The 18,442-nt window shown below is 45.6% G+C and overlaps 1 protein-coding gene across 1 annotated transcript in view; it reads right to left on the bottom strand.

The window, feature by feature from the left end:
• Positions 1-18,442, bottom strand: part of LOC119381606 (uncharacterized) — a 417,646-nt gene that overhangs the window by 194,627 nt on the left and 204,577 nt on the right. The window contains exon 4 of the mRNA XM_049419611.1: positions 4,711-4,775. Coding sequence (XP_049275568.1) covers positions 4,711-4,775 — 65 coding nt within the window. The remainder of the gene's footprint in view (positions 1-4,710; positions 4,776-18,442) is intronic.

The raw sequence follows: 18,442 nt of genomic DNA, 5'->3' as shown, positions 1-18,442 counted from the left end.
GCAGCGCACACCCAAATTCCGTCCATGAGAAATCCCACAACTATCAAATGTGTGGCTTTGAAACTGGATACGAATACAAAGGGGACAATGGTCGACTTCTATGCGACACTATCGCGTATCCAGTATTTCAAGTCACGCGGGCCGTGAAATGAGCACGTGAGAGCCCGTCGTCTTCAGACCACGCCAGCAATACGTTCAGTGCGATTGCGGCTTTAAACACACCGCAGAAACGTTAACGTCCGTACGTTCTGCTTTTCCTCGTCCGCTTCCGTAGATTCACCGAAGCTGCGATTTCTTTCTTTCCGCACACCATCTTGCAGAACTTCCCGCGTTCGATCATCAGAAAAAAAAAAATCTTTCCTTCTTTTTCTTCATGCAAAACCTTCACTGTATACATTGAAGGCTTTGTATGGAAATCTGTTCGTGTTCGTGCGTTCACGTGTGCAAGCGATGGAAAAATTTTACTTTTACACTGAGCCCACAAAAGGGCAGGCAGAAGCGAAACCGACATGTATGTGCATGTGATGAAGCACGAAAATGGTAATAAACTAATCGGGCTAAGTACTGGCTACATTTCCTGCGTTACTATCACCCCCCCCCCCTTTTTAATATATATATATATATATATATATATATATATATATATATATATATATATATATATATATATATTAAGTCTTCAGAAGTTTCCAGAAACCTATCATTCGGGAACACATTTTTTATGTCTACCCGACCAATTCAGCAAAACAAGTCGAAGAAGAGACACGCTTACCGCCTTGTTGGGCAACCGAGCTATGGTTCGCACTGAGATGCCGATCCCGCGCATGAATTGCAAAGTAGTCACTTCTACTTTACATCAGGCAGCATTCGCGTGAGCAAAAAAAGGAAGTGGCAGAAGCTTCGCAAAAAAAAAGAAAGTGTCGCGCCTTCTGTAGAAGACGAAATACGGTAATAGATTCAGGACAAGAATATTTCATTTCGACGTTTTGTATTGTACCGTGGGAAAAAAACTGAGGGGCTTAGCTGTCTGCCAAAAAGAAAAAAAAAGGAAAGAAAACTCCAGAGTTAGTGATTTCTTTAATTTCACTTCCTCAGAAGACATTGGCACCTGTTAGTGACACCAGGTGCATTTTTTTTTTCTTATCAATTGAAAGTAGTTAAAAAGAAGTGATACCAGACACCGAGAGTTCCGATTTATTTTAGGACAGCACTCCAGCTAAATAATAATAATAATAATAATAATAATAATAATAATAATAATAATATAATAATAATAATAATAATAATAATAATAATAATAATAGTGTGAATACAAACCTCCTTGTCTTTTCTAATCATGAATCTTGTAAATTCGACCCGATATGGCACGACCACGTCGCTGAGAATGGCCGGCATTAGCAACATGATCCTAAAATAAGTTCGCTAATACTTCAAGCGTATGCATCTTTACTAGAACAAAACAGCACTGCTACAATTTAACGATCCTCTCGCCATGCTATTCCTTTTCTCGCTTCGTCAATGTCCCGCGCTTCGCTTCGCCAACATCATCAATGAAATCGACCATCCGAGTGCAGCGGGGTAGGAAAACAGTAGTATAATTTGGTGAATGAAAAGAATAGAATAGGGGCAATAAAGGCACTAGCAATGAACATACCGAGCTGTTCATCAGTTGATTCCTGAGACCAGCTAATTGCGCAAACTGGAGTAACGCCTGCGTTACCTTCTGCGGGCCTGGTACGCCGTGGTTCAATGTCATCGTTGTACTCGCTCGGTCAAGAACCGTTGTCTCGAAAAACAGCATGCGATCAACTCCGTTTAACAACTCAAAAGTATAGCATACGATGCAGTGCAGAGCCAAGGCTATGGGCAGCGCGCCGGCGGTATCCTTCATAGCACGCAATCGAGGCGTGTCCAATAGAGGTCGACTCCGTAACTCCTCTCCCCCAATGCGTTCAAGTCCAAAGAATGAAACGTTCGACGTTATAAGGAAGACGAAAACGCGGTACCATGCTCGATGACCCCACAGACGAATTTCGACATGCGCATTAGTTCCCGCAGATAAAGACGGTTATCGAGCCGCAATTATTGCACGAATCTGTTTCATTAGCGATATTATCTTCCGCGCTATTTGCCATTGAATGTGACTAATTAAAACGCATGATCTTATATGGGTGGTGCCTTAATAAAGCAAGCATACGAACAGGAAATGGTCTGTGCTGGGCATTTGTCGTGTGTAGCACGTTATGCAGTGTTCTTACGCTACTGAGCATGTTTCGCAACAGTTGCAATGATATAATCGCACCACTTGGTAAGCATGCTGTTAAACGCCTGTGATCTTAACCCTCCACATACAGGACAACAGCGACGGCGCAAGCGCAGCAGTGTGAAAGTGTCGGCAACGAAATTGCTTTCGGTTCCCGAGACCGTTGTTTTTTTTTTTTCTGATTATGACTTTTTGTTGCGCACCTTGTGCAGGTCTTATGACGCCATGGTTAGGTTTCTCACGCGTTCATGGGAAGCACTCCTTTTTGCACGCGTTAGACATGGGCGACTGCATTTCCTTATTTATTATTATTTTAAACTCTAGCACTCATGGGTATCTCGGCGACTGATATGCAAAATGCAACGGCAACGCTGCCGGTCCGCGGATGTCTTGGGTCATATATTTGCTCTGAAGTTGGTGACCCCCCCCTCTCCCCCTCCCTCCCCCCCACTCCCACTCCCACCTGCTTCGCCTCGATTGTCGTCACGTAATCTAGTTATCCTATTGTCAAACCGCATATGGCGTCCTCAGCCGCGAATTTGCAATGTAAAGTTTGATCGTTTTGAATTCGAAACAGCTTTTTTCGGTCGCTTATAATATTATGTAGTTGAATAATGAGGCACTGAACTATGCAACAGCATGCATTTTAATGCTACTAGAAGTTTTACGACGCTGGGCACCACATGGTTTTCACTTGTCCAGAACTTGTCCCCTTGCATAGTCGAGTGTGTCAGGGTCACCAATAGCATATACTTTTTGTGTCGTTACAGACAGTGCCACCCCGCCACGGTGGTCTAGTGGTTATGGCGCTCGACTGCTGACCCGAAGGTCGCGGGATCGAATTCCGGCAGCGGCGCCTGCATTTTCGATGGGGCGAAAATATTTGAGACTCGTGTACTTATAATTAGGTGCGCGTTAAAGAATCCCAGGTGGTCGAAATTTCCGGAGCCCTCTAGTACGACGTCTCTCATAATCATATCGTGGCTTCGGGGCGTTAAACCCCAGATATTAGTATTATTACAGACAGTGCCGGAAAACTTGAATAACGCGAACTGCTGCAAGCAGCCGCATCATTTCGTCTTGCAGTAACTAGCGAAACAATCACCAAAGGACACTTCTGCAGAAAACCGCGATTTCGCAACGCTTTGAAATTGACCTGCGAACGCTATCCTCACGTTCAGATACAGGATTCTAGTATACAGGAAAATTTCGGAAAACATGATATGGAAGCGGGCATGATTTCTCGACTGGTGAAATACGATAGAAAAGACGATTGTTACCTTTACGTCATATGGTTGGCAGCCGACGATGTCAGGAAATTGCAGCAGATGCGTGCAAGAACCATTTAACACGCGATTTGTGTATTTATCGCTTTCATAGTATATTAATCAGGGGTGCTGATTATTTTCTTAATTACTATGCAGAGATGAAAAAGCAATCTGGAAACGCGCATACTTGGTCCGCGTGTAACAGTAGTTTGGTTTACTCCTTCTATCTGCGTTTGTCATTCCACATCGAATGCGCTACAGTGTAATCTCTCGTGAGTGAAGAGTAAGTGTGGTTCTGATGTGCACCTAAAGACAAAGCGGTTCTCTCAGTGTTTGTTCGCGAGAGATTTCACCACATTTTACTGGGCTCCATCACGGCCCATTGGGTACACGGTACTACAATAAGTACTCACTAAGTGTACTATTCGTATTTCGGCCAAAGTCGAACGAATAATAATAATAATATCTGGGGTTTAACGTCCCAAAACCAAGATATGATTATGAGAGACGCCGTAGTGGAGGGCTCCGGAAATTTCGACCACCTGGGGTTCTTTAACGTGCACCTAAATCTAAGTACACGGGCCTCAAACATTTTCGCCTCCATCGAAAATGCAGCCGCCGCGGCCGGGATTCGATCCCGCGACCTTCGGGTCAGCAGTCGAGCGCCATAACCACTAGACCACCGTGGCGGGGCTAAGTCGAACGAAGCCAAGCAAACACGCTTCATTGGATTCGCTTGGACGCCACCATCACTCGGCGCTACGCACATCTTATCGGCAGTGCTACCCATACTAGAAAAAAAAAAAAAGGCCCAGTTTCTTCAACACAACATCTTCGACAGCCCACTCTACGGACCACACTGGAAGAAGCTTTATTCCATAGTGGCTCGCATTGGCCAAAAGTTGTCACGGCCGCAATTTCTGGATATAGCAACAAAAAACAGCTTGAAGAAAGAGCTGTTAGGGTCTTTATTCCAAGCGCATATACTAAACTCGAGACTGCAGGAAAACCACTGAGTTAGGTGGTTACGCGTCCCTTTTCATGTTCTCGTCACTCCTCTCCTGTGCGGACTAGCAGGCCAGGTCGAACTGACTCAAGTAAACCTCCCTACATTTCCTACAATAAATACTTCTCCGCAGTACATTCGTGCATTTCCACAAGAACAACGGGGCTCCTTACCTTTACGAAGAGGATAGCGCAGGTATTCAACTTCTAAACCCCCTGGTCCTGAAGGGTAAATCACCCTGCAAAGAAAGACAACACTGACGTATGAGAATCCCCTGATTTCCTTTTCGTATGCTACAGGATTACAAGAGAGGATATGAGGTAGAATACGATGGGGGAAAGGAAAAAGGAAGAAAAAGGTCATGCAACCTTGCGGTGATTCGACCGGTTTAAGCACACATAGCTCTATGGTGGTTGGGGTGGAAATGTATAAGAAGCGCACACGTGTGTGCACACACTCCCTTCCTCCATCTATTGCACTCACTCACTCACTCACTCACTCACTCACTCACTCACTCACTCACTCACTCACTCACTCACTCACTCACTCACTCACTCACTCACTCACTCACTCACTCACTCACTCACTCACTCACTCACTCACTCACTCACTTTACCAAATGCACGCACGCATACTCTCACTTCCTAACTTCAACCTATGCACATATAACACTGCCATAACCAGGGGGGGGGGGGCGATTAAACCCGCCTCCCCCCCCCCGGAATTTTTCAAGTCTGCATGGGCATATATACCCGCACACACAGACACACACGCACGAGCATACATGGAGGGTGCATTGAACCCCCCGCGAAAAGAATTTCTGGCTAGCGCCCCCTATATATAAGCACGGACATTAACGAAGACAAACATGCACAAACACTCTCTAACTCACTCATTCATTCACTCACACACAAGAGTGCACGCAAGCACACACGCGCACACCGCGAGGGATCCGCATTCCTAGCTTTGTATCACACTACTGCCGGCCAGGTCTGCCTGGCTAAACCCGTGCACCTATATAGTAACATCATCACCAGCAGCAGCACCACCACACAAAAAACGGGGCCATACGGAGCGTGAAGTCGCAGTGTATGAGCTATAAGGCACGTTTCGCACGACCGCTTATCTGTTATCCCCACCGAACGCTTTCAAACAACGCCGGTAGTCATTATCACTCACTAATTAGGCGGCATCACTGAAGAACTTGAAACGGGCGCGAACCATTTCCTTCCTAAACTTGAGTACAGTGCCCTCGAGGAAACCTTACGTTAACAGCGCGAGTAGTGCCTGCTTGAACGAGAATTAGCCCACCGAGTGCCGGCATTTCACTCTCCAGAAACTCCAAAACATTTGCGCAATTTATGCTCGGCATCACCAATATTCCGGTGGCATGCATGTAACGTCGACACTGCATACTCGCTTTGTGTACAGCCACTTGAAGGCTCTTGCTTATCCCGATCTGCTGCAAGCCAATTACGATCTCATTAAGCCCCTTCATCTACAGTGTCGAGACGAGAAACATCCTCTATGAGCAGCGCTGGGAAATGCCAGCGACCTTTTCGTCCAGTAAATCTGGACATGTGAGCGCACACACCGTAAGAGCATCAGTTTCGGTTTTCTGCATTCCCCGTCATTTATTTGTTGTTTAAATATTTATGTATTACTTTGAAGCTCACCTAGTGTGAATTCAGATCACATTTAGTGTTACAACGCGTTCCTCTAGTTACGTTACTCTCAGGCAACCGTATGTATTTTCTAATTCTTAGTCGCAGTTTCAAAATGTCAGATCTTACATAACCTTATACCTCTTTACCTGCAGTGCGCACTACGATAGAGTGACATTTTGATAAAAATCCCGGGACTAATATTCTTTTTTTATTTTGTACCACTCTAAGAAAAAATCGAGTATTGAGGGAGTATTTCTGCCACACAACAATAATCGTCATCCACCTCGCGTAATTTCCTCGCGTTATCACCGCGGTCCCGGCACTTTCTGGTCACGAACGGCGCGCGCGTTATCAGCGTGACATCGCATTCTTCATAGGAAAGTGACTACAGCCGGGTTTTCAAGGAAGGAAACGCGAGCAAGCCAGATGACGATTATTGTTATGTGGCAGAAATACTCCCCAAATTTTAGTGTAGTCATTTGCTTTCAAAAAATAATTTTTGAAATGCAGTTAAAGCTCGATTTAAGGAAACCCGATTTTACGAATTTTCTGATAAATTGCAATTTCTAATAACTTGTAATGAGGATGAAAGGGAATAAAAGTCAACAAAGGGTAAGAAGTCCGAAATAACATCAAATGTCATATAGAACGTGATCCGGTTCAGTATGTTACAACTAATAAAAAAGGTGCCACAGCCTAGCACCTTCTTTATTTTCTTCTCTGGCCATCGCACGCTCTCCGGTTTGCGCGCCGCCCGAACGAGGGCGCTACAGAATGATTGCGCAATATGACGCTATGGCACAGTCGTAGAGTTGGAGCCTATAGAAAACCATTTCCCCTCCTGTGCTATCATATAAGGCAGCTTACGGTAATGAATCCTTTCATTCCTGCATCGTCGCCCATTGACCCACTATGTTTTGTTTCTTTCTTCTTTTTTTTAAGGATAGGCGCTAGTGCGGAGAGATAGGTGAACCTGTGAGTTTCTTAACGCGAAAGGGAGAAGTAGCGATACGTAGGAAAATCAATGAAATAGTTCCCAACCGATATTTCAAAGGTTAAGATGGCTCTCAGTCTTGCGGTAGACACTGGGTAGCAAGCAACGAGAACCGTCACGATTACAGGCGGTCACTGTCGCCGCAGGTCATCACAGCGCATGATCACTCGTGTACCAAGATGAGCGCTGATTGTGACGACAGCCAATTATCTGTAGGGCTTAAAAAGTGTAACAGTGTCTTGCAGTGAGGTGAGACTTGCTAAGTGGTTTGCTGTAGTAACCATCTTTAATCAGAGCGTGTTAGCACAAATGCTCATTTTTCATTGCGACTGCTAGCCAAACAAGTACATTGCCTCCAGATGAATCATCATAATCATCATCACGGGTCTCTAGCATTATGGCTCCGTCGGAAGGCGGCCGCCGCGGCCGGAATACGATCCCGCGACCTTCGGGTCAGTAGTCAAGCACCATAACCATTAAGCCACCGTGGCGGGTTTTGTCATTGCATATGCGCTGACGGAATCGGCTCCGTTGATCAAACATTGATTCTCTATATGCCTGACAGGAAGGGCAAGTTTTCTGCCAGGATATGTACTTTTTTTTCCCCTATCTCTCTAGCCGGACAGTGCATACAGTGTTGCGATAATAACAAAGCATGCTGACCGGGCGTGCGTATGGTGGCGTTTCACAAGCAGATCAAGTCAAATGCTCCTTACTCCATATGTGACGCAAGAGCAAGTGAAATAGCTACAGAAGCTACAGAAGTTAATATAACAGCGGTTAAGCGCACCACGCTCAATTTTGACGTATAAATAAATAAACACGGTCGAGGCATCGCACCGAGGAAAGTTCATTTAGCGACATGTCCGGGAAGTTGCCTCTCAGCTCGCCCTGCCACACTTATGGATAAAAGTTTTACTTGATGGTTTGCCTCAAGAAAAGAAAAAGAGCACAAAACAAATAAACTTCCAGTAAAAAAGAAAAAAAAAAGAGCGCAACGAATGTGCTTGTTCTGCGAAGCGGAAGCACGCAAGCATACAGTGACCCGCCGCACGAAGTGTTTTCTTAGGAAAAACAGCGCGACCGTGACGGCTAACGATAACATGAGTATGCACTTACGCCGCACTAATCGCGAAGACCAATGGGGAAAAAAGAATATATTTGATTCTTTAGTTTAGCTTTGCGCTTATTGCAAACTATATCGTAGGTTTCTCGACAAAAGTTTACTAGTTTGGTAATGAGGCTTCAGAAAAGAATGGCGATATAAAGCTTTCGTAAAAAAGCGATGAGCAATAAAAAAAAGAGAACGAAAAAGAGAAAACAAAAAAAAGGAACTAAAGAGCAAATGTCAGATAATTGGTTATAAAGTCGAGAGCTCCCGAACGCACCAATTTTACGGCGTGTAAAGGGTAAACGACACAAATTTAAAGCTATCGCTTACCTACGGCAAACGAAACAAATAAGAAGAAAACGCGAAAGGGTCAGAGGCGGAAGGAGCAAAAAGCGACAATAAGACGGAAGGCACACTCAAGGTTGCGCAAGTAACCCAGCACCGAAGATAACTTCAGCCATGAAACAAGTGCGCGCCCGGTATTCTGGTTATGATAGCAATACCTGCTGCGTGCGTGAGATGACAGAGACATAAAGGAAGGCGTCGCACGAAAATGCCCAGCCGCTTCTTTCCGCATTCATGTTCTGTGCAGCACCGGACTGGGTAACTGTATGTTAGCTGGTCTAATATTGCTTCATTTATTCTGCATCAAATGTGCAAGCACCTGCTGCTTCGTTTTCCCAACTCGAACTAATATTCTTAGTGCCATAACACGTCGCTTAAATTTAAGAACATAATTCGTTCATTACTTTTTCTGCGCGAAAGTTAATGAAACGAAAAAATGAACGTACGTTAGCCACGTCTGCGTATTTCAGCCACTTCGCTAAAGTGGCAGTTGCGAGAAAGCGGTTTCTATAATGGCAGCCATCCGGTAACACCGTGCCACTTAACACGCGAATGGCCCGACTTGGATACTTGATCGCCGTAGCATAAAAGCGCCCCTATGAGGATGTAAGACGCATTTGTTTGACTGAAATGGGGTCATTGCGAGCAGCACCACTCAAGACGACGAGAAGAAGCGCAATGCACGTGCTTAACTGGGCCCGTGTCCTTTGGTTCTTCTGCTCTTCTTGTCACTCTCCTAAGTGGTGCTGTTCGCAGGTGGCTCCTTAACAATTAGTCTAATATTTCATCCCAGCGTGAAAACAAATCGTCGTTTGAAGTTCAAAACTATCGTCACGTGCTGCAAACAGCTGAAACGAACACTACCTGTTCGTTCTTGTAAGCTAGCACGTCCGCACAATACTGAATTTGAGCACAGCGAAGTTGTGCTGCCAAACGTTCGCCACAAGCACGCTGTCGGAACCAAAGGTTTTTTTTTCGTTTCGGTTTTAGCTTCGTTCCACCGAAAAAAATGTTCCGTTCCGTTTCTGTTCCGGAACTAGAAAAAAAAAATTACTGGCCACCCAATAAACGTTTTCCTCTCTCCGTAACGGTTCATAACGGTTCTTATTTGTGCACAAAAATTGAAATTAATGTAACAATAAAAAATAGTGGATAAAAGCGCTATTTTTTTCTCGGTAAGTGAATTACGAATTCTTTGAGCAAGCCCAATGCTTGGCCTCAAGAGAGCGTGCATGATTTTAGAAGCAGCACGTTATCATGCTTAGTCTTTGAAATGCGTATAGTGAACTAAATATGCGGGACCCTTGTTCTGAAAGAAACGAACTTCACCGCAGGCAATGCCCTCTCCACAGTCGCGCACCAAGGTCCACTTGCTTTAATATAAACAGCTCCGGTAGCCACTCTTTTCGTTTTTCGCAAAATTTCAACTCATCCTTAATTTTGGAATCCCTGCCTGAGATACGCGCTAATACTGACCCCTGAGATATGCATTAATGCTCACGTTGCATGACCTCGGTTGTTCCTGATTGACAACTTATTCCTACCATGTCATTTCATTTATTGATACCCTCAAGGCCAGTCGCATTACAGAGAAGATTGAGTAAAACAAGACTTGAACCGAAAACCGATGAAAAAATATTTAGGTTTCACTCCGCAGCGAAATAATAGACAACGTTTCGGTTACGTTTTCGTTCCGGTCAAAAACATCGTTTTTCTCGACTTTAGTTTTCGGTTTTCCTTCACTTTCGACACCCTGGCCACAAGTGAACTGTCACACCTCGCATAACACTTCTCTTGCATAAAATAAAACGAAAAAAAAATGCTATGCTTGCCTGCTTGCGGCAAAAAAAAAGGAAGAATCCGCTAAGGGTCTTGTCACATTTCACGCGCTTCCGCACGGCGGTCAGTCGTTTCGTCGCTGCAAAGTGCACATTCGCACCGAGTCATGACCGCTGTTCTTCAGCTTTGGAGACTCGGCGCGGACATATATACGGAGCGACTACCCCGCAGTATATTGTCTTTCGTCTTTTCGCTTATTTCTAAAATGCCCTCTGAAGCCAACCGCTAGTCATTTGGCCCCACTTCGAAGAAGACTGTCGCGAAATACAACGAACTGGTATATATCAGTATATTGTCCGATTTTTCGTGGTGTACGGCATGCTTCGAGAAGTTTTGAACATGTTATGAAGGGATGTATGTGGCCCAGTATTTAATGCGAAATGTTTTAATGAGCCAAACGTGTTTTCCATTGAGTCCTGCTACACGAATTGCGCGTGTAATCTGAATGCGTGCAAGAATGTGTAGTTTGCTTCATGCTACCAGAAACGTTTCATATGTAGGAACGAATTGGTGGCACTTTCATCGTATAATACGCTGTTTAGTTAATATGCTGTATAATATGCTGTGTCAGACGTGCCAATACTGCAAATGAAACAATTCAGTTTGAGTGTCAGTGCCTGGCAAGCAGTGAGAACCCGTGTATACAACGGAAAATAACAAGTGAATATTCATTGTGTATTTCTTTCTAAGTTTCGCTTAGTGCAAAAACGCCTCTCTTCTAACCTCTTGTTTTCAACTTATTCAGGAAATTACTTTCTTCCAATGCAAAAAAGCCCTGCTCATTTGTAATTTTGCTACCATGCAAATAGCACCAAGCTTGACAAACTTTCAGGGCACTTCTTCTAACGATTCTCCACTCACAATCGAGAGTGCCTATTAACGCTGGACGCTTAGGTTAACCAGCAAATTGCAATTTGTGTGAACCAGGACATCAATAATAAGGGAAAAAAATATTGCACCGGCAAACTTTCAGCCTTCGCAGACTTACAACATAAATCCTAACAAAAGGGAATTAAAGTAAAGGAGCCCGTGGTGTTTGGCGCACTGCATGAGGCCTCGGAACGTTTCTTTTTCTTTTTTTTTCTGAGAAACGGTAGTTTTTAAACCTTGAAGTTTTACACAGACCCCGCGTGTCCTCGCTAGGGTAGGCTACCAGAACTGCCTCTGATTAACCTCCCTGCCTATGTATATGGATCATTTCTTTAATTTTCCCTGCTGTAGCGTGTCTTCGTAAAGCCACAATTGTCGCGCCTGTGTCAGAAGCATCGAACGTAGTACGTCTGCTTACAGCTAACGCTAAAATTGATCCATGTAAACTTAGGTATTTTCAATGGTTGGTTGATTTTAAGCAGGAATGTCTAGCTATATATATATATATATATATATATATATATATATATATATATATATATATATATATATATATATATATATATATATATATATATATATATATATATATATATATGACACTTAATCCCGGGCTGATACCACGCGTTCCAGTTGCGGGCGGACGTTTTCGTGAGGAAAGTTCGAAGAACCTTGCCATGGGAGCTAAAATAATTTCGCTTTTAATACGATATGCCGAGGACGACCGGTCAAAACTGTAGGCAGTGCGCGCGCAATCTGGCCGCGTTTTTTAGTCGAAGTGAGGCCGCTGGGAGGGGAAAGCACGTCGGCGCCAACGCGGGGTGGGCCCCGTCCGGACCCCCACTCCGGCTGATGAGCCCAGTGGCGTCGGCCCAGGTCGGCTCTGCGTGGCCACGTCCGCGCACGGTCTAATTTACGACCCGCGTCGCGTGCGCACGCCACAGGGTTGCCTAATGGCTGCCGCCCGAGAGACGCGTTAAAAAATCGCACGCGCAAACAAATGGTCGGCCGTGCCGGACGGTCAAGGCTCGCGCCCATGGCTCTAAAAGCTTCCTGGAAGAATGTCGTCAGCAGTCCACGACTCAGATAGAGCGGTTTGCCCATGCACGCTCTCGGCGCGAAGAAGTCAAGCACGGCAGCGAAGCCTCTGAGGAGTTGGTTCCTCCTCGAGGATGTGCTACAGGAGAAGCGTAATTACGACGCGAAAAACGCGCACTGTGCAGACTTTTAGACTGAAATGCAGACTTTTAGACTCTTTGACGATAATGGCGGCCGAAGACCCATGATTTTGCATTCCAATAACTGTTCACTTCCCATCTTTACGTCAGGAAAGCCAGATACCAAAGGCAGACCATTGTGGGGAGGACGTCATTGCTTAATTTAATTTTTTTTTCATACATTCTGAAGCATGGTGTCCTTTGGACTCGACCAAAGGGGGGCGGGGGGAGGGGGCTGCGATGAAGATTTGCTCCCCCCCCCCCCCCCACCACCACCTAATGGGGATCCTTTTGCACGCCTATGGCTGTGGCTACGCATGTTTTTTGACGACAGTGGAGACCAAGGACCCCTGATGTTGCATTCGAAGAACTGTTTGCTTCCCACCTTTAAACCGAAAAGCCGGCGACCAGTGGCAGGCCTTTGTGAAAAGCACGTCATCGCTTCATTTTCATTTTTGCAGCCATCACGGAGCTCGCTTTCTCTTGGACTCAAACAAAGGGAAAGGTGGATGAAACTCCTCCCCCCCCCCCCTCCCCCCCCCAATGGAGAACCCTGCGCATGCCTATGCTGAAAACTGCAGCTTCTCGTTTTTTTTTTTTCGGACCGCATACGGACTTTGACACCCAAAGGGCTATGCTGGCTTCGATGGAGAGTGGAGGCGTCAGCATGAGTTGAGAACTGTCAAGCTGAATTACACAATATGAGGTTGCACGAAGCTTAACGCAGACGACTATAACAAAGGAACGCGTGCACTGCCAGTGCTCTTTAGAAATTCTTATTAAGTATACTACTCCATGCGCTCCGCATTTCGATCGCAATTTATTGCTGATATTTAAAGCCAAAAGGAACTCTAGGCGTAGGAGCACACGTATATTCGATCGGTCTTACAAACTGGCTTGGCAGGGCATTCCGCACCAATTAAACTTGCATTACCTCCAAAGTACAGCCCGCTAATTGACCTATATTGTCGGTTGGTGAAGTTAAAGCAAAGAGAGAAGCAGAAGTTGCATGAATATAGCACCAAGCGTCTGCATTTTTCTTCGTGGAAACCAACAACGACCGCTGCCGCTTCGCTATGCTTCAAAAACGGCACAACCACAAGCTTCTACAACATCGAATGACGACTGGCGAAAATGACGCTGAGGTAGTACCTGCGAATAACAGCACGAGACCTTCTTTTGGAAGAAACAAACATAAGAATAAAATCCGGATGGCAGCTACCGATGCAGCGGGGCCTCAGCTTTTGTCTAGGCAAACGATTCGATGTTGAATTTTTGGTTGGTTCTTCTTTACCTTTATGTCTTAGTAATGAACGGCCGTGATTGGACGCGTATTTTACGCAAGTACAGTGGTACATTTTACTTGTAACAGCGAAGCTGTTTAGCAAACCATTCCCCTTGAGTCGATCGCATAAAACTATCGTCATCTCAACGGTATGTGCCACTGTAAACTGGTATGTACCACTGTAAACGGGTATGTGCCACGGAAGTTGGGTATATCCCACTACTCACCACTGGTCCACTAAAAATGAACAAGGTGACCCCAAGTTCAGCTAGGAGTCACGTGACACGTTCCCGCCAAAAAGGGGCGCCGCTGGTCATGTGACACATTCCCGCCAAAAGTAGCGTTATTGGTCATGCAACCCATTCCCACCAATATAATCACGTGGTTTACCGTACCACGTGGTCTACCGTTACAGCCAAGTTCTGCCTAGATAAAGCCAAGTTCAACCTCGTTACAGCAATAAATAAGCATGACACCCGTCAGCTTCACTGTGTCTGAGCTATGCGCGGCTTAGTGCAAGCTTGTTTACATAAATGCAAATAATTTCAAAGCAAAGACGTGCGCGACCTTTATCTACGACCGGAAAGAAAAAGAAAAATATTGGCAGATCCCGCGCCTTATGGGAATCGGTTTCATGCAAAGCATACAACGAGTAGTTGAATGAACAGTTGTCTGTGCTGCATTTTTTTCGGTTTTCAGCCAAGCGTTACGAGGTGGATCGACGGGTTTTAGTCAGCGTAGTAGTTGTGTGCACATCGTGGCCTTGCCAGGTAGTACGTCGACAACACTGGCGTTGAAAGGGCAACTCATGGTCTGACGTTACATCAGCACTCACGTTAGAGTTATGCGTCAGTATTATCGAAACGAAGTGTACTTTACAGTGAGATGATGTGAATATCATGCGTAACGTTCGTTAGCTTATTCCTTCGAGATCGAGCAACGCTTGAATATAGCTTGCTAAATCACAAGAACCCAAATGTACTGTTTATAAGACTTCTATAAAAGCGGAGCCAACACTGGAACCACAATTGACGTTAACCCGGCATGATGCCTGTACGATAGCAGTACATATGCAATGTTTGTTGCATCGTTATAAAATTACATAGATAGCCAGCACTGAAACTGAAACGTTGCAGCGACATTATGCCTGCTTATGGTCTTTTTCCAAAGCTGGTTTAAGACGTCGCGTGGCTGTGGGGTAGTATACCTGACTGCCACGCAGAGTGCTTGGGTTCGATTCCTGATGGGATCCTGATTTTAAAGACGATAGTCTTTCTTGGGGAACTTAAACGCAGAAATTTTGGTCTGTCTGTCTTTCTGTTTGTCTGTCTGTCACCCGATTCAGCCACCCGGCCAAAGTTGAACCATTTGCTTACCGCCCAGCCATCTTGAACTGGTACGGCTGTTCATACTTGTTAACACTGTCGATCAAAAAGTAAATATTGCGCATATCTGAGGCGCAACATCAATACCTAAGTATTGGGTGGTGTGTTCCTTTACTAGAAAATACGTAGATAATTCTAAAGACCCTAATGTTTCTAATTAGGCTGCGCTGAAAATTCTAGTGTTTCTTAGGCTGTGCTGAAAATGCGACGCTATGAGGCAGATGCGGCGGTTCAACATAGAGGAGGAGGTCTCGTGTAGTACGACCGGCACAAGACTATCGTCTTTCGACGACATTTGCAGCGAAGCACTCAGATACGCGGCCAATTTTTATTCTTTGCATTCGTTGGGTCAATGCTGCCGATGTCGGTTTTTCTTCATGCTCTCGCATTTAAATTACTAATTTCTGTTCTCGCCGTTCCTGGGAAGATATGAACTGCCAATCATCTGTGGCGCATACCCGCTTACCATGGCCCGTGGTATACGGGTATGTGCCACGCGTGTCTGGAGGAAAAGGTTTTACGACGTATGCGACAGGATTTTCAGGTTATTCAAGTCAGGACCAGGCAGTCATATCCGCCAAACCCTCTTATCCTCCCATACCAATTTTGGTCTACACCAAACTAAGGAGGCGATCACGAGAGCACCCGACGTAGACGTCTAGATAGATAGATACGTCGATAGAAGCGCTCAAAGTGCCTTGGGTTTGCTAAGAAATGCTTCGCATTTAATATTGTTGATAATGGTACAAAGCACAAATGCTAGCACTGTTGAACACAGCCGTGCAAGTGTCTTTTTTTATCCTCAAGTTGTTACCGACTATAGTCGATCGCCATCTGCATACAGGCGATCGCCTTCTGCTACAGCGTAGCAGAAGACGATCGCACACGAGTGTGCTCTCTGCGCATGCGCATCATGTGTAAAGTCTCGTTACTTCTCGCCTATATTAGGCGCTACCATGTGCAGGGGTCAACGTTCGCGCGGTATTATTACAGCGAAAGGTGTCATGAGATCACAACAACAGCCGATTTTGGCGCCGTAGTTGTCCGCCGCCGCCGCCGCCGCCGCCGCCGGCGTCCGTACATGCTATCGCGCGAAATAAGAAATAATGAAATCAGGAAAAAATCTCTAGAAACGGACGGGATTCCATTACAGTGCCATTCTGGTGCTTGTAACTCCTTCGCAAAAATACTCTATACAGGCGTCATGTCGGGCAAGGAATCGCGTTAACATATGTAACATAGCGTGGTAGAAGAGCAAAATGACAACCAGGCGTCACACAATGCGAATTGCGCAACGAGTCGGTCATTGAATGCTTCCAACCCATTACAAATGGCTCAGCCGTAATTCTTCATCGTCATCTGCCACAGCACATACAAAGTGTACATAATGCCTTACAGATGTGTAGCGGGTACCACGGTTCTCCGCAGAATGACGAAAATGGCATAGTTGGTGTTTCCCCACTTCACGAAAATTACGACGATTTGTGGTGTTGTCGGTATCTTGCATGTGTGCGTCTATTAGTTGCCCCGAGAGAGTTGACAACGGGCTCTAGAAAGGCCGCGCTTCCAGCTTTCACTGAGACTGAGGTGGTGGTGAATTCTTTATTGCTCCCCAAAGGAGTGGACTGTGCTGCTTGTTCCGCGCAGGCCTGGCGATTTTTTTTTTATTACAAAGGTGTACAGCCGTTTTAATAATACCGCGCTAGCGTCGACCGCATTATATATCGGTGCCTTATAACGGCGAGATTGGCGATAGTATACGTGCATGCTTTAAAAGCGCGCTATATCTGTTACGCTGTTCAGTTTAAGACGACACAAGCCCGGATTTGTTTATCTGTGCGATCCTGTTGAACGAATGAATGAACGAGAAAGAATGAACTAAGAAACGAGCCAACTAAAGAACGATAGAGAAAGAACGAAGAAACGGGCGATGAGACTTCAACGAAAGAACGAGAATGCACGAATGACCAAAATAACGAACGAATAAACGAAAACAAACAAAGGAACGAACGAGAACGAACGAAAGAACGAGCTGTAGTCTTTTCAGCAAATACGCGGAATTATCTGTACATGGTTGGACTGGTTGGACCTCAAAGATAGGCTCCAAAGTTATCCCTAACTGCTACATGTATTCAGTTTCGCCCAACAAATGACTGTAAAGTTTTGTAAAAAGATTTTCCCTCTAACGCGAAGGCTCCATGGTGCAAAGACGACGAAGATCGCGCGCGACCTGAGCACGAGGCACGGGGCCACGCTGGGAGCAGGATGTGACGTGCCTCGTTCGAATGCGCCAGGAGGGCCAACCAGGAAGCGCGTCGTCATCACTGACTGCCGCGGAGGAGCTAGGCACTGTTACACTGCTGCAGGAGTGAACGGCCGTCTCTTCACTCCTTTGCAGAAGAAGCTGTTCGCGGTGGCATTGCTTCCAGACCAGGTTGACTGCCGCATGGCAACTCGGATGGCGAAGAGGACCGATGACACAACGAGGCACCAGCGTGCACTGGCGGAGCAAAGCTTGATGGGCCGAGGCTACGCGAATTCCTGCATAGCGGCCAGCACACTGCTGAAGATCGGCGACTAACATCGGAGGAGCGAATGCGATGTGGATGCCTTACGCAAGAAATCCATGTGAAGCAGGTGAGTTCCGTTATGAATGTTATGAACGAAAAGCAGTGACCTATGAAGCAACAATTTGAACTCCTGAAAGTACCGTATTTGAGTCATTGAGCTAGAGCAGCAGTTGTCGGATGCTATATTGTCGTGAATTAAGTGCCGGATCAATAAACATTATCTCCACTCTACACACGGCCCTTCACGACTGGCGAGCGCACTTTTGCAAGCGCGTCTTTTTCTTTAAGTGTCCCACTCCATCTCTTCTGCATTGTATTCATGGCGTTAGTAATGAAAAAAGATTTTTAACACTATGCAGAAATTCGTCCAAGGAATCGATCAGCCCTGGTCCAGCAAGTGTCCTGCTCCTGTGCCCTGCCATGTGTTTGCCTCCATTTACGTCGAGCCTACCAGTCCAGCCGCAGTCGTCGAACCCCGAAAGGAGGCCGTAAACGAGGAAGTGGTTCAAGTTAACTTCAATTTCACCGGCTGTACGAGCAAGGTCTCGCAGTTCAAGTCCACTTCAACAAGGGCAAACTGCACTGCAGTGAACGGCCTTGAAGATAGGCTCATCTTTCCAAC

Source organism: Rhipicephalus sanguineus, chromosome 1, assembly GCF_013339695.2.
Source record: "Rhipicephalus sanguineus isolate Rsan-2018 chromosome 1, BIME_Rsan_1.4, whole genome shotgun sequence".
Lineage (NCBI taxonomy): Eukaryota > Metazoa > Arthropoda > Arachnida > Ixodida > Ixodidae > Rhipicephalus > Rhipicephalus sanguineus.
Note: the sequence above shows the minus strand (reverse complement) of the source record. Positions and strands in the feature narration are given on the sequence as shown.